This window comes from Eptesicus fuscus, chromosome 15 (assembly GCF_027574615.1).
Source record: "Eptesicus fuscus isolate TK198812 chromosome 15, DD_ASM_mEF_20220401, whole genome shotgun sequence".
In the NCBI taxonomy this organism is placed as follows: domain Eukaryota; kingdom Metazoa; phylum Chordata; class Mammalia; order Chiroptera; family Vespertilionidae; genus Eptesicus; species Eptesicus fuscus.
In genome coordinates, this window is record NC_072487.1 from 12,552,683 (window position 1) to 12,569,250 (window position 16,568).

Below are 16,568 nucleotides of genomic sequence, written 5' to 3' on the forward strand. Positions count from 1 at the left end.
ATGCACTCAATGACATTCCAATGTCAAGTGTGGTTGGAAATCCAACAGCATCGGCACATGTAGGAGCTTGTTAGAAAGGCAGAACCTCCGGCCCCAGCCCAGACCCATGAAACCAGACTCTGTGTTAATAAGATCCCAGGTGAGGTGTATGAGGGAACACTGAGGTCCAGAGCCTTCATGTGAAAGCATATTAACTTTCCATGAATCATCTTTGATTCAAACCTTGTTGCTCAGCAAGCCAGACCTCCTTGTGTCCCTGCCAGAACTCTTCCCGTGCAGGGCGGGACGGTGCATACCTTCATTGCACTGCAGGCTCTTCCAGCCGGTGGCACAGGAGCACCCGTAGGGGTCTGGGAGACAGAACACATGGGACTTGCATCCCTCTGGTCCACTACACTGTTCCTTACAAGTTCTGCCAAATGTGTGCCGTTCACAAGCTTTTTGGGGGAGAAAAAGGCGATTCAGAGTCAAGCATACAACCCTTTGAAATGCATAATTCTTCTTTTAAAGGGTCTCTCCTAGACCACTGAACATGGAAAATAATCCAGTCTCAGCTGTGGTGTGGGCAGGGTGAACACACATTTTACAGACAATGGAAGTGCCCCACAGAGAGGATAGCAGAGCCACACCCACAATTATGCAGGCTGTTCACAGCATACACCTGGGAGGGGGGGGGGACATTCACATCACAGACATTGCAGATTCATTTATGTATTGAAACTTCCCAGTAGTTGGCAATAAGAAACTCTTAGGAAAGGGCACCTTTTTTCTAACTCACACAAAGGCACCGTATGCCTAGCAGAGGCCATTTAACTTCCATGCCCAACTCTGTCCACATATAAAATTCTAGATCCAGTGGCGCCTTTTTCAACCCACAACTTACTCATCAAGCACTCTTGACTTACCCTTCTCACAGGTTCTCCCCATAAACCCAGGAGGGCAAATGCATTCCCCAGTATCTTCGTGGCAGACACCATTGTTCACACAAGCAGTGCAGACACGGTTACACTCAGGTCCCCACTTCTGAGCCTCGCATCCTTTTGTTAAGGAAAACAAGGCTGTGGTGAGTAACGCACATTGACAACATACCTGCTACATGTCAGTCATTTCAGAGGACCCGAGTGAATGAATAGAAACAAAATACAATCTTTGCTCTTTAAAGGCTAATAGTTTAATGTGGGAAACAGATATGTTAACAGAAAATGATAGGAACAGAGACAAAAAGTACCTAATCCTGTCTTGGGGGTGGAAGAGGGCATACAGGAAGGCTTCCCTGAGGAGGTGGTATGTGAGCAGAATCTGCAGGACCACCTAAGTCAAGCATGTCAAACTCAAAGGTGAACACAGGCCAAAGCAACGAGGCATGTGGCCCATGGGCCGCAAGTTTGACATGCTTGGTCTAAGTAGCAAGGAAGATAGGACTGCAGAGCGTGTTCCAGGTAAAGGCGAGGCCAAGAAGAGAGCACCATGTGCTGGCAGAGCTGCAGGTGTGGTTAGAGCGTAGAACAGTGATTTCCAAAGTGTGGTCCTTAATCAACAGTATCTCCATCACCTGAGACTGTTAGTCATGCAAATCTCAGACTCCCAACCCATGACCTCCTGATGAGAAACTGTGGTGGTGGTCTAGCAATCCAGGTTTCACAAGTCTTCCAGATGATTCTGATACTGCCAGAGTTTGAGAACCTCTGGTATAATGTGGAGAAGGGATATGACCAAAAGGGGAAGCAGACGCTAGTAGCATCCACCCATTTTTCAGGCAGAAAATATAAAAAGTGAAACAAGATACACAAACCTAAAGTACAAGGATGGTAAGATGCTTCTGGATTCATATTTCTTGGCTACTTCTCTCCAGCACTTAGGGACTTTAGATTGTTAATTAGGTCTAAGGATACCTTCTGATATATATATATACATATATATATATATATATATATACATATATATATATATATATATATATATATATATATATATACATATATATATATATATATAAAAAAAATCAAGGGGGATGTTGAATTTAAAATTTTATTAAATAATTAAATTTTATTTAATTTTTCTTCTGCGCTTTTGGTCCCTGAATGTTATTTTCATGATGGTGAAGCTTGGACCTGTGCCTATAGCCAATGTAATCTTGTAATTTCTTTGGCAAGAATTCCTGGTTATCAGTATTTTCTCTAAAATAATCAGGAAGACTGTCAACACAGACCTTTTCCTTCAGGCTTCCACTTACTAGACAGAGCTACAAAATGTCTCAAAGCTAATATTTACATGAAAAGGAAAAATTATTCTGCACAATTAGCGATTTCTTAAGAGTCTGACCACAGGCTACGTGGACAGTGAAGACTAATGATGGAAAAATCTGAAAACGAAAATAGGCTTCCTGTCCCATTAAACTATGTCTCTAGTTTTACACGGAATCCTGGGAAGGAGGAGAGAATGAAGCTCCAGAGAATGATTGGGGATGGAGCAGTCAGGAGAAGAGTTTGCTGATAAGCAATGAGTATGCAATTAGGCTTTGTTCTTTTCTTCACAAGCCTCATGGTTTTGTAATTTAGGAAACCACGGATTCATGGCATACAGAGAGAAATCCTATAAACTTAATGCTTGTGAGGAATCTTTTGTCCGGGAGAGAATTTATAAAAATAAGCCCTATACACATAAGCAGTGTGATTTTTACTACACAGTCGTTAAGCATGGACTCTTCCTAGGCTTCATTCATCCTGGAGAGAGACACCCTACAGTCATGAGAGTGGACAAACGCCTTCAAATGCCTGACATCAGAGAGGTCATCCTGCGGGGAAATACTTTTAAATGGGATGATTGTATCCAAACTCACATTTCTTAGCAGTTTAGATATTGGCAGTGATTCTAAAACAGGTTCATTGAACTACTCCCTAAGAGCAAAAGAGAATAAACACATGCTCCCAGCGATCTGAGAAAGAGACAACTTGAAGATCAAAATGTGCTTGAAGTCTTTTGCCTTATCTTAAAAGTTCAGGTGAATTTTAAATTCTAGTCTGTGCTGAGTCATTTTTAGAAAAGCTTTAAACTTTTCACCTTGTATCAAAATCTGATGTTTCTGATATTGCTGGAAAATCTGCCCATTTAAGCCAGACTCTGAGCACCGAGGTGCATGGTGCTGTAGCAGACTGGAGAGAAACCATCCAAGAAATGAACCTAAATTGTGTCCTTGCCATTCAGACTCTCCACGAGTGTAGTGGAATAAAAGGGATTTCACCTGCACAAACTAGATGAACCACACTTTTCATAAGTCTGCTGTCATATTGCAATATCTGCTTATACATGTATGTAGCCACTGTATTTGGGAATTATCTAAGGAACGGTGGCTCATCTTATGATTCTTGTGTTCTCAACACCAATACAATGCCTGACACAGTTAAAATCACACTATTTGCTAAATGAGTGAATGAATATCATGCAAAGCAAAATACTCTTCATGAGTTAGAGATCCCAATTATTAGAGGAACGACAAAGCATCCCAAGTTCTTAGACCTGAAGCCTGAGTACTTAACACAGTGATGGGCAACCTTTTGAGCTTGGTGTGTCAAACTTCGCCAAAAAAACTGAGCATAACTCGGGTAGTGTGTCACTTTGAGGAAAAAACTAACTCCAAGACTCTAGTCGCAAATGTTTCATCCTCAGGAGCAGCAAATGTTTCATCCTCGGCATGCGGCCGCGTGTCATCAGAAATGGCCACGTGTGTCAGTGCTGACACGCGTGTCATAGGTTCACCATCACTGACTTAACACATTGCGCACCAGTAGTTTTATTGCTAGCTTTACCCAGTAGCCAGGTAAGTTTCTACTGAACGAGTACAAAAAACGTTTTACAAAGTACCATACTTTAAAAAGATATTAGCTTGTAAGAACATGTAATAAATAACTTCAAAATGCAACGGGTATTTAATTTCATATTAACTATGTAATATGAAAACAGGAGAATGCTCATGATCCGCCCACAATGTGTTAATATCATGAATACCTGCCGTAGCTGGGGAAAATTCAGGGCCAATTTGTTGCTTTCTACTGATCAATTTTGTGTAAAAACTATTGATGATGGTTACTTCCCACTTTGATAGTTATAATTGGGTGAAGGGTGGTTTTCACTAGTTCCAACTCTTGCATTTTTCAAACTTGAAAATAGAAATCACACTTGAGAGTTAAGTGATCTGAAAATTGTGGGGTTTACAGGAGACTTGACGTTTAACCAGATACTAGAGCAACCCAGCAGGCCCACCTCACCCCGCTTAGGAGACCTCTCAGGAGACTGCCCAGGTCACGGCTCCCCCTTTGTATGGGAGTGGTGCTGCTATTCAAGTGTGAGGTCCCAGTGCCTGTACCCGAGTATGTGGTTTCACCCTTGTCTGTATCTTGTTGGTCTAGGCCAGTGGTAGGCAAACCTTGGCTCACGAGCCACAGTTTGCCGCTCTGTTGACTAATGAGTTTGCCGACCACTGGTCTAGGCAAATAGACATCTGACATATATGATACCAATTTTATTCTTTATCGTGGGAATTCAAAACTTGGAAGTAAAAGAAACGTCACTGAATTTAAGTTAGGGAAATGGTAGGTGGCACCCTAGAGAGAAAGTCTACTCTTCCCCACCAGTGCTGAGCCCCAGATCTTCCCTGGAGCCTATCTTTTCGGAAAAGTTGCTTGTCGGCTTTTCCATCAATTTTCTCAGAGTCCATCGTATACTTCCAACCAATCCCTGGTTTTGGTTTAGGTGCCAGAGTCAGTTTACTTGCAAATAAAAATCCTAACAACTATGCCATCACAGACAGTGGCCTCTCAATCACTTACTCCGGACTATCAGCCTGGTGAAGGCCGAGGTGAAGAGGTTTCCTCCTATGTACCTGGCCGAGTACACTCCAGCGTCCTGGGGCTGAGCGTGAGGCAGATGCACTTCTAAAATATCAGGTACTTCATGCCTGGGCACTGAATGGATGAAGGAACCTGATAAAGGAGAAGTGAAGAGAATAAAGGTCCACACTCAAATACTCTTATTTCCTTGTCTGGCTCCTCTACTTGATTGGCCTTCCATAACCCGATAGAAAATGTGCTCTAGCTAGCAGATTGAGTGTGGGAGAAGAATGAAAAGGCTGAGCTCAATGCACTCCCAACAGTAGAGAAAGGTATGGTGATAGAGCAGATAGTCTATTAGTCTATGGAATCTACTGCCAAACACATGAAGATGTGGGGAGGCTAAAGTTCTTATCTGCTGCAGATAGAGGTAAGCAGGCAAATCTGGGTGGGAAATGGCAACTAATCAATTAACCAGAAGATGCCTAGAATCACTACTTTAATCTGGAAGTCTTATCCATCCACAGAACTCAGAATAATCCCCAGCGATATTTCAGCTGGGCCAGGTCTTCGCCACCAAGTGGTGCCAAACCATAGTTGGATGGAGATGGATTTAGGTTGCACAGGTAAGGCCCCCCAGGACGATTGCCAGTGGCTCTCCAGGCTCATGCTGAGCATTTTATTAACTTTGCAATCAAACAAGCAAACATTTTATATGGCAGAATTTGGAACCCCACTTATCACATCACGATGGGGTTTATTGTACATTTATAATTCATACTGTATATTCATATATGTCTATGAATCTTGAATTTACTTGGTTGAGCCACCAAACACATCTCCTAAGAGAGCTTCTATCATATAATTTGGTTAGCTTGCTTCATATTAGCTTTACTTCCAACTTCTGCTCCTAAGACTGCAGCAAGCTAATGACCCAGTGTGTAGTGTGCTAGCTGTGTCTCACACCATGGCGCCGAAAGGAAGCAAAGCACAGACTCACCATTCTTGTAAATCACTGCGTCTTCTTCTTTAATCAACATCTTTTTGAAAGATATGTTCACGTTATCTCCCTTGTCCACGGTCATAGTTAAAGTAGACGGTAGGAAGGAAGCTTTTAAAAGAGAGAGAGAAAACAAAGGAGAAAATGAGGTTGCATATTTTCTCCACCATTTGAACTTCAGACGGTGAGGGCTGGCCGTGGGCAGCTGTCAGCTGGTTCTCATGGTATTAGAAACAGTGGTAGCTGATGGCTTTCTTAAGGTTATATCACTTTAAAAGAATCTGATGAAAGGAATGGTTATTTCCTCTGTAAAAATGTAACTATATAACACAACATACATATGTACATTTTTTCCATGCAACTAGCTAGGGAGGTTGAGGACTTCGTATTGATTAATATCTATTACCAAACTAAAACCTGATATTAACGATGAACCTGCCCTCCTTCTGCAATCCTTAGCAAGTTTCCTCTAAGTGGAATAGAATATGAATGGCCAGATAAATGGCTTTTCTCTTGGTCCTTTCAGGTTGTTGTTGCTTCAAATGATTCTCATTGCTTTAGAATGCCCCAAACATTTCTCAAATGGATTCAGTACAATGCTGCACTTACTATGAATGGTGTAAATATTGGAATATTGAAGAATAAGACAAAGACCCAACATCTTGCCTTCTACCCTTTAGTTAGATATATATGAGCTGACATAATCATGGGACTGGAATATTAAGATTTAACTGGAGAAGTTATTGTGGATTTGGCTTATAAAATAATCTTGGGAATGTCTGCCTCTGTGTTAAGCTTGGAACAAAGTATTGCCTGAGCTCCTTGATTTATGGGACAAGATGTGTGAACAAAATCTTGTCACAGTCTCCCAGCTACAACAGTTCCTGAGTTCCTTTAACGTACACCATAATCTACAGAGAACCACAACTACAGAATAAGGGGGGAATTAATTCTAGGCTTTAAGTTAAGCTACTTTTTAAAGTTCCAGCCTTATTGAGGTATAACTGACATGAAAAGTAGGCCAACATAGAAAATGTAAGGATAACCACTAAAAGGAGAGAAACAGAATATCCATAACTTTCCTAAATACTGAGGGCAGGGAGAATGGAAGCAAACAGGAACATAAAAGGAGAAAAATATCACAAAGAAAAATCATGGCATACAGAAAAGACATAATAAGATGTGAAAAGCCAGAGATCCTCAGGATAAATTGAATAGATATAAATATGTAAATATATGCTCTTTCCATGAACTACACATTTAGTGTAATGACATATAAAACTGAGAATAAAGGGACAGAATAACATATACTGCACTAATAACTAAAAGAAGCTTGATATTGCAATATTTTTATCAGAAGAAAAACTTATTCTGAAGCCAACACAAAATTTTAGGGATCAAGATGGTCTCTACGAGATGAGAAAAAGACACAATCCACCAGGTGGGTTAAATAACCCTGAACTTGCATGTGCCCCCAACAGCAGAGCCTCGCCCACGAAACTAAAACTGACAATTAAACAAAGAAAGTGCCAAGTCCACAAGCATTGTAGAAATGTTTAAAAACTGATGAATCAAACGGACCCAAAGTCAGTGAGGACAAATAAAGATTGGAATAACACGATTTAAGGTCTGTTGGATATTCATGGACCCCTGTAAGTAGCTATCTGAATACAGGCTATTTTGAAGCATACTGCCCGCTATGAAGCCACAAAGCACATCTCCGTAAATAATGAAGAATCAAATTCTCTGACTAGAATCCATCTAAATTAGAAATCAGTGCAAAACACCCTCTACCGAATGTCTGAATCCCCACAGAGTGGCTTTTGGATGGGCGGCTTGAGAAGCTGATCAAGAGCTCAGAGAGCTGCCCTGTGAGGGCAGAAGATGCCTTTGACCCACGCTCGGCATCCAGGCTTTGGGTCTGTCCGCTTGTTGTGCCCGCTGACCAAGGCACGGTGCCCAGCCAGGACTCCCCTCTGGATGCCTTGGTGCAGACAGGAGAATGGTGTAGGTCAAAGGGCCTGTGAGCCCTGGGATAAGACAGTCCTGGCTTGAGACTACCCTCTGCCACTCACTGGGCCTCTGTGAGCAACCTACTTAAGTTCTGAACACCACAGTGTCATCATCTATAATTCGGAAGTAAAAATATTTACCTTCAAAGGTTGCTGGGAATATTAAATGATGTATGCCAAGCCCCCAGGTGCTTAGAAGTCAGTATCCTTCCCAAACATAAACCAACGGCAGCACTGCTGTGCTGACTTCTGTCATATGGACTTGAGTGGTGGCTTTCTCAACCGGACTCACATGAACCAACCGTGCGGGAGGGAGGCAGGCCTGGGGGCGGCGGGGCCTGGGGGCGGCGGGGCTCTGGTGGGCGCGCTCACACTGACAAGGCGCTTCACCTCGCAGTCCTCGCGTGTGTAACTCGCTCTCTGCCACAAGCTCCTGGGCTCCTGGGATAATTTTTCCGACCACTTCATGTTGTTCCTTTCTCTGTGGTTTGTTTATAGTTTCTGCCCCTGACTGTTTAGCTGACCATGGGACTTCTCGCCCAGCATTGTTTCTGAAAAGGAACCAAGACTTCCCGCTACACTCAACCCCAAGGCAGCTTCTCTCTCCCCCCACGCTGTGGCTATTATTCCAGATCTTGTGCTCTCTGAGCTCCCTGTTCCCTCAGGTAGGAACACAGCCATGCCAGAGTCCCACGGCTGCCCAGCCTGGCACCTCCTGCACCCACGTCTCCAGGCTGATGACCCAGGAGCCCAGCTTTTCCGTGGTGCGTGGGCCTTGACTGAATCGTGAAAACAATAAGCACCTTTGAACAGTGCCTACTGCCACCAGGCACTGTGCTGAGGACTTGACACATATTGAATTTTCCTAATATCTCTGTGAGATAGCTACTACAATTATCCTACTTTTACAAATGAAGAGATTAAGATACACAGAGGTTATGTATCCTGTCCAAGACCACACAGCAAGTTCATGGAAGAGACCTTTCAGAGGTTAGTACTCAAAAGGCTTCAGGTCCCAGCACCTTGTCTTAAAGGAGACTGCTGAGGCCTGGACGAGAGGAGGAGCTGCGCAGGGTCACTGGGATGAGCCCCTTAATGGGAAGAACTTAACTAAAAACACAGATCACTGTTCCTTTAAGGGCTGGAGAAGAAAAATATATGGAGTAACAAAAATGTTTCTCAAGGATGAAAAATAATTGAGAAAAATTTCCGTTGTCTTCTTTAATGAGAGTTAAGGACTAGGAGTAATAAGATGTACTTTTATGTTCATTATTATCCTACACAATAAAAGCCTAATATGCAAATTGTCCCCTCGACCGGGAGTTCGAACAGGGGGCGGGGCCAGCTGGCCAACCACAGGAAGGGAGTCCCCAGCCGGTGGCAGGCAGCTGGGGGAAGGGAGGTCCTGGCCAGCAGCAGGCAGTGCACTGGGCCTCTAGTTTTGTATAATTTCACAAAAGCCCTGTGCAAACAGGATATCCAATTTACCGACGTGGGAGACAGAGTTAAGAGTAACTAAGTCCCTTACTCAGGGCCTCCTAACTTTGAGTAAGTGTGAAAGTTAACACACAATCTCAAGATGTCCACACTTGTTCCCCAACCCCAGCTCTCCGGCCACCTCATACTCTGGGCCTGCATCCAGGCCGGCCTTCATTCTGAAATATATGAAGTTCTTCAAACAGACCGGGTGATCATTCACATCTAAGTTGTGAACTTCCTCCTTTCTCTCTGCTCCTTCATTTCCCCTATGTCTCACCAACTCCTTCTCATTCAGTCTTCATTTATTTTATTTTATTTTTTATTTGTTTGAGAGAGATGAAGGGAGGAGAAAAGAGAGAGAGAAAGAAACATCAATGTGAGAGTGAGACTTCGATCAGTTGTCTCCTGCTCAAGCCCTGACCAGGAATGCATCCTACAACCTAGGTATGTGCCCTGACCGGGAACAAACCCTTGACCTTTCAATGCATGGCACAATGCTCCAACCAACTGAGCCACACTGGCCCGGGCTCAGTTTTCACTTAGCTGTCACTTTTTTCAGGGGCCTTAGACAACCCCTGGGATCCCAGTGAAGTCCCACTACTACGGTATTGCCCCTACTAGCCTGAGCTCCGGGAGGGCAGGTCCATTGGAAGGCAGCACAAGGTGGGCAGGGCCTGGCCTCTGGGATCAGGCCTGTGTCAACCATCCCAGGTCCAACAATGGAACCAGGTGTGAGAATGTACCTAAGTTATAATAGCTACAGGCCTTCTCTATTAATATGGGGTCATAACAGTCCTCAGGAGATAAGCATTTGGTAAAGACTAGATTGTACAGCAATGTATATAAATAGGAAGTACTTGGGAAGTGTTAACACCATTGCATCTCCCATGCATGGCACACATAGAGGTTGAAGAACACGTGTGGAATGAAAGAATAAATGAATCTGATTTCAAATTTTCCTACTTCCCTTATGCTTTCAACATGTTCATTTGTGTTATTTAGATAAAAATGGCTCACCTCTTTCAACTTCACAAATCATGTGTGGAAAGTATGATGTCCTTAAATCCAGCTTTTTCTCAAATGAAAATAGGAAGAAAAATCACCTGTGTTTCTTCCAATGGAACACCCAAACAGATGTTTGGATGTGAAAATGTCTCAAACTTCATATCTCCCTCCCCACTCCCAAATGAAATTGCCAGCAAGGTCTGAATAAACTGTGTTTGACTTTTTTGGATGAGGCCATTGATAAAAACAGGTTGGCCATTTGGAGTGCGAGAGCCAATTTAAGCCGTGTTTTGGCACATCTCAGATGGATTTTCCACTTCCTCCCAGATGCAGGAGTCAGCAGCAAGCAGGACTGTAGCGGAGTTGATGCTATCCTGCTGTGTCCCTGGGCAGGCACTTCGCGGTTCCCACGATGTTGTACCAGGGAACTGATAGTGTCACGAAGACAGAGTTTTGGAGGTTTTCCTGATTCACTATGAAGGACATCCCTTTGCTCACACCATATTTCAGCCGTTGGATGGTCAGCAAAAGAAACAATCAGTTCAACGGCCTGAGCTGTTATTACTAAAATACAGGAAAGTACTACCTATTTTTCTATTTTATATAAACCTCCACAACTATGTTAAGGAGATGATATTAAAATCTTTCACAATTAAGTGGGAACATTAATAGCCCCACTAAATTACTGCTTATGCCAAGGAACCATAATGATGATAATTATTGAACATTTACCGTGAGCCAGATAACGCTGATGATCTCATTTGACTCTTGAGTGTATGTGTTTCAGTCTCTATCTTCATTTTTTTTTTCAAATGAGGAAACTATGATTTCAATTAAGTAACTTGCCCTGGGTCATATCATTCAGTTGCAGAGCTGAGCTCAAACCCACATATGGTGACTTCCACTCCTGTACCTCTACGCTGTGCCCTGCGTTGCCCTGTAGGGTTTCCGTTGGAGTGGTTGTACTTCATAAAACAAGTGCCCAGGATGAGGGAGAGAGAGAGGTGGACACTGAGAGTGATACACAAAGGGTAGTGCAGTGGCCAGAAATACCGGCTCTGAAACCCGATCACTTGGCATCAAATCCATTCCCACCATTTACAGACTGCTGCTGTCATTACTATGTAAAGTACTCTGCAATGTCTCCTTCACACAAGCTTTTTAGGACACATCCACTGTGCAACTCATATCTTATTTTAATTTTTAAAAAATTATATTTTTATTGATTTTAGAGAGGAAGGGAGAAGGAGAGAGATAGAAACATCAATGATGTGTGAGAATCATTGATCGGCTGCCTCCTGCACGCCCCCTACTGGGGATCGAGCCCACAACCTGGGCATGTGTCCTTGACTGGAATTGAACCTGGGACCCTTCAGTCCACAGGCTGACGCTCTAGCCACTGAGCCACACCGGCTAGGGCATCATATCTCATTTTAAGTGCACTCATGGAACTGGCTTCTTGCATATACCATCTTATTTAAAACTTAAAAGACAGTTTTGAAGATATTGTTATGCCTGTTCCACAGATGATGGAAAATGAGACTTGCAGAGGTTAAATGTGTTGCCTAAGCCCACACAGCTAGGAAGAGCTGGAGAATGAGTTAACACTCAGGTGAAGATGAACCCACAAGCCATCTTCTCTCCTGTTTCTCACTATCCAAGCCCGCTGGTGCCTCATGTAGTGAATTTGCCCTCTCCTTTATCCGTGCTCACCTGGACTCTGTGTGGAGGGGCCATTACAGTTGGGTTTTGACTCCCATTGTTCTGGTCTAACATGCTCTCCGGGTTCTTATTTACACACTGGCAAGGACAATCCCGGGACACCCAGAAAGGGCACGGTGGCACTTCACAGTCTCAGATTCTCTTCACTCAGAATGTGGAAATATCAGCAGAAGGACACAACTCTTTATCCAAGTGGAATCCCAAATGTCACATGTGAAACATAATAGAGGTGACTTTTCACCTTGCTAGCTTTGGCACACCTCACATCCCTTTGTTCAACCTCTCTTCCCTCACAGGGAGCTGCATTCCTGGGAATGTCTGCTGTGCACTTTTCCCACTCGCCCTGGTGTCAGTCAAAGGGGAGCATAACAGTTTTGCTAAGAAACCTTTTTCCTTCATTTGTAATGAATAATGGTTTTATCACTTTTGACCTTAGAATGAGCTGACTGCCTTCAAATCTTTTAATTACCACCCTCAGCAAATTCAAAGCAATGTTATCAGGTGAACCCCAGCTGGGCTCCTACTATACCCTTCAAGGTGTGGTCTCTCCCAGGAGAACCTTCTCACCTGGGACCTTGTTAGAAATGCAGAAGTCTAGCTGCCTATCTGGTCCTGGGAGCCTTAGGGCAGAACAGAATCATTAGAGAGTCCTTACAGCACCATCTCCTCCCAACTGCCATCCACGTGGTGGGCTGCGCTAAAGTCTGAGCTTAGGACTTACTTCTATTAGGACAGTGGTTCTCAACCTTTCTAATGCCGCGACCCTTTAATACAGTTCCTCATGCTGTGGTGACCCCCAACCATAAAATTATTTTCGTTGCTACTTCATAACTGTAATTTTGCTACTGTTATGAATCGTAATGTAAATAACTGTTTTCCGATGGTCTTAGGCGACCCTGCTAGTGGTTCTCAACCAACCCCTGAGTGAGCAGCTGCCAACACAAAAGGTGTGTGTGTGTCTCAGTGGGCCTTATGTGCCCACAACTAAGGGACATCTTACCTTGTTGGCGCATCTTCATGGTGCGTATCTTTATTGCCTCTCCTCGAACTCGCCCTTCACAGAAGTAAGCACCATTGATTTTACTAGCCTTTTCTCTCTTCCAAAAGACGTTTTTAGCCCCTTCTCTGGTCACATCTTGAGTAACTTCCAGTGGATCCTGGTGCTGGTTCATTAAGGCTTCAAAGTCTCTTCCTATGGTGAGGGGCTCATGGGGGCGCCATCCAGAGGCAATGCAGGTGAGGGATGTTTCAGCATCAGACACAAGAGGTAGGGAATTGATCAAGATCAGGTCCATGGCACCGTCCACTGTGCCTAGAAGGAAAGAGGGAGCATAATGTAAGAGGAAGGTTACTAACATGGTCCACAGGATAAACTGCTGCTTACAAAGGCCTATCTAAAAGTAGCCATATAAGTCTGTTCCAAAGACTGACATAACCTCGATGTGCAGTTGGGGGGATGAGAAGAGATAAACCAAAGAACTTATACTATATAATAAAAGCCTAATATGCAAATGGACCAAACAGCAGAACGACCAGTCAGTGGGGGCGGGGCCAGCGAGCAGGCGGCACCAGGCCAGCCAAGGCGGGTGCCAGTGGGCAGAGGTAGGGGATGGCAATCAGGGGATGGTCGCGACCGGCAGTGGGGCAATGGGGGGCGGGGTCAGCTGCTCACCGGCCGGTGCCATGCCCTGATCGGTCCATGCGTCACCTCCCACAGAGGGAGGTCAGTCGGATATCCCCCAAGGGCTCCTGGTCTGCAAGAGGGTGCAGGCCTGGCTGAGGGTCCCCCCTCCCCACCAAGTGCACGAATTTTCATGCACCAGGCCTCTAGTATACTTATATGCATAGCTCATGGGCATGGGCAATAGGGTAGTGAAGACCTGGGGATATGGGTAGGGGCTGGGAAGAGGGGTGGGAGAGGGGGAAATGGTTGATATCTGTAATACTATCAGCAATATATATATATATATATAAATAAAATAAAAAATAGCTATGTGAACAGTTCTTCTAAAATGCTACTTTGATCAGGTGCCTGTCTCCCATAGGACAGAATCCAAAACTCTTTAGCATGGCACCACCTCAGCCCCACTAACTACTCCTGCACCACTGCACACCCAAGCTGCAATGAACTGTCAGTTAACTCCATTCTCCAAAACAAGCTCTGCACTGTATATCTCTACCCATTGTAGTGCCTGAGACATTACTGAGGTACTCAATGCTGTTGAGTTGAGTTAAAGTCATGGTAATGGCATTATTGTCATTAATTATAAGTAATTATCATTAATTATTAATCAATTAATAATAATGTGGTACTGCCATAATAAGAAAGTATTCTAAAGAAATATATCAACTATATATTTTGATAGCACGGGATTCATGCACTGGGGGCCGGGGGGGGGTGGGGGAGCGTGGGAGCACCACTCATCCTGGTCAGCTGAGTGGGGCTCCCACTGTGGGAGCACACTGGCCACCAGGGGGCAGCTCCTGCATTGAGCATCTGTCCCCTGGTGGTCAATGCACGTCATGGTGACAGGTCATTCCGCCATTTGGTCAATTTGCATATTAGGCTTTTATTATATAGGATTGTATTATTTTCCACATGAATAACTGTAAATCTACTTTGCCCACCCCTGTACACTGTATGCTCACTTTAAGACTCTCATCATAACCAAAGAATTGCCCAATTCCACATTAAATTCCAAAGATAAGACAGGGACTGCGTGAAATTTGCATTTCCCTCTGAGATTCATTTGTGTCATTTTTATATTCTTATTGATTTCAATGAAGGAAGAGGGAGAGAAAGAAGAAACATTAAAAATGAGAGAGAATCATTGTCTGCCTCCTGCATGCCCCCTACTAGGGATGGAGCCCACAACCTGGGCATGTGCCCTGACCTGGTGTGGAACCTTGAACTCCTCATTCATAGGTTGACACTCAACCACTAAGCCACACCGGCCAGGCTGTGTCATTTTAAAAACAGGCTACAAAGACCTATTTTGCGGGATCCTGGTGAAGATTAAATGAGAGAAAGTACATAACTTGCCGAGCACAATGTCTACTGTAGATGGGACACAATGACCATTATTTCAGTTCTCTTTATTCTGTTTCCTGAACACCTAGGCCCAAAACTCAACCCTTTCCAAATGTAAAAACCTGACCTTCAAATTTTATCTTATAAATGATGAAGCACATCATCTCTCTCTCTCTCTCTCTCTCCCTCCCTCCCTCCCTCCTGTTTTGATTTCCAGCATTTCTAAGATGAAAAAGTAGAATCTGTGCCTATTCTCTCCTCTTGTTGAACATGGAAATACCAGGGATGGAGGATGTTCTCTAGCTCCAGTGATGGTTGATTCCCAAAACTACCTGAATAGGAGGTCAAGCACATTGGGTGAGGAGGACCAACTGGAGACTCAGAGACCTTTGTGTACCTTGTAAAGTGATTCAAGTAAGGTACATGTTAGCTCACCAAATACTCATTAAATTTTCTCAACCCTGTGAAATATGTACCATTACCTTATTTTTAAATATGAAGAAATGAAACCTTTAAAAATTGAGTAGCTTATTCTATCTTCTCCAGCTGTTGAAGTCAGAGCTGAAATTCAAATTCTCGGATGTCTTTCAGTTCTTGGATACACCATACCCCTTCCTGCCTCAGAGTCTCTGTACATGCTGATCCCCATGCCTAGAATACTATTCTGCACTCTGCATGGCTAACTTATGCCATAATTTGGGTCTCAGCTTAAGTGCCTTTCTCATAAATGGCTTCTCTATCTGCCTTATCTATAATATCTCCCCATTCTCATTCCAGTAGCCTCTAATTCAGCTTTTTGTTTGTTTCATAAAGATTACCATAATGTGTGAATATTTTATTTACTTTCTCTTCCCCTACATGGTAAATTTCATAAAGACGAGGATTGAAGCTGTTTTGTTCACATTGATTTATATAGGAACATCCTGCTTAGTCTCAGCATATAGATAACTTAGATATATTTGTTAGATGGATGGATTGGTGGGTGGGTGAGTGGAAAAATTTTACTCCAGACCTGTCTGATCCATGTCTACCTATTCACTTGGCTCTCACTTCTAGAATAATGAAGTTAAAAATGAAAATGCTGCCCTAGCCAGTTTGGCTCAGTGGATAGAGCACCAGCCTGTGGACTGAAGGGTCCCGTGTACAATTCTGCTCAAGGGCACATGCCCAGGTTGCAGGCTCAATCCCCAGTAGAGGGCATGCAGGAGGCAGCCAATCAGTGATTCTCTCTCATTGTTGCTGTTTCTATCTCTCTCCCCCTCTTCCCTTCCTCTCTGAAATCAATAAAAAAAAATTTTTCTTTAAATGCTCTCCTAAATCTAAATGGACTTGCTTGCCCATATTCAAAAGACTGTTTTGATAATTAATAAGTTTATAGGGGAAAAAGCAAATGTTACAGTTTTTACAAAATATAATAGAAAGGTGATGAATGGTTGGTGAGCATTTGAGCTCACTGGAATTCATTTTCCAGACCTTTTTTGAATGCCAATTTA

At 43.5% G+C, this 16,568-nt stretch overlaps 1 protein-coding gene across 1 annotated transcript in view; it reads right to left on the reverse strand.

Annotated features, from left to right (window-relative positions):
* Window positions 1–16,568, reverse strand: part of TEK (TEK receptor tyrosine kinase) — a 126,266-nt gene that overhangs the window by 54,084 nt on the left and 55,614 nt on the right. The window contains 5 exon segments of the mRNA XM_008154073.3: window positions 297–437; window positions 906–1,037; window positions 4,827–4,979; window positions 5,827–5,937; window positions 13,045–13,356. Of these exon segments, the coding sequence (XP_008152295.2) occupies window positions 297–437; window positions 906–1,037; window positions 4,827–4,979; window positions 5,827–5,937; window positions 13,045–13,356 (849 nt within the window).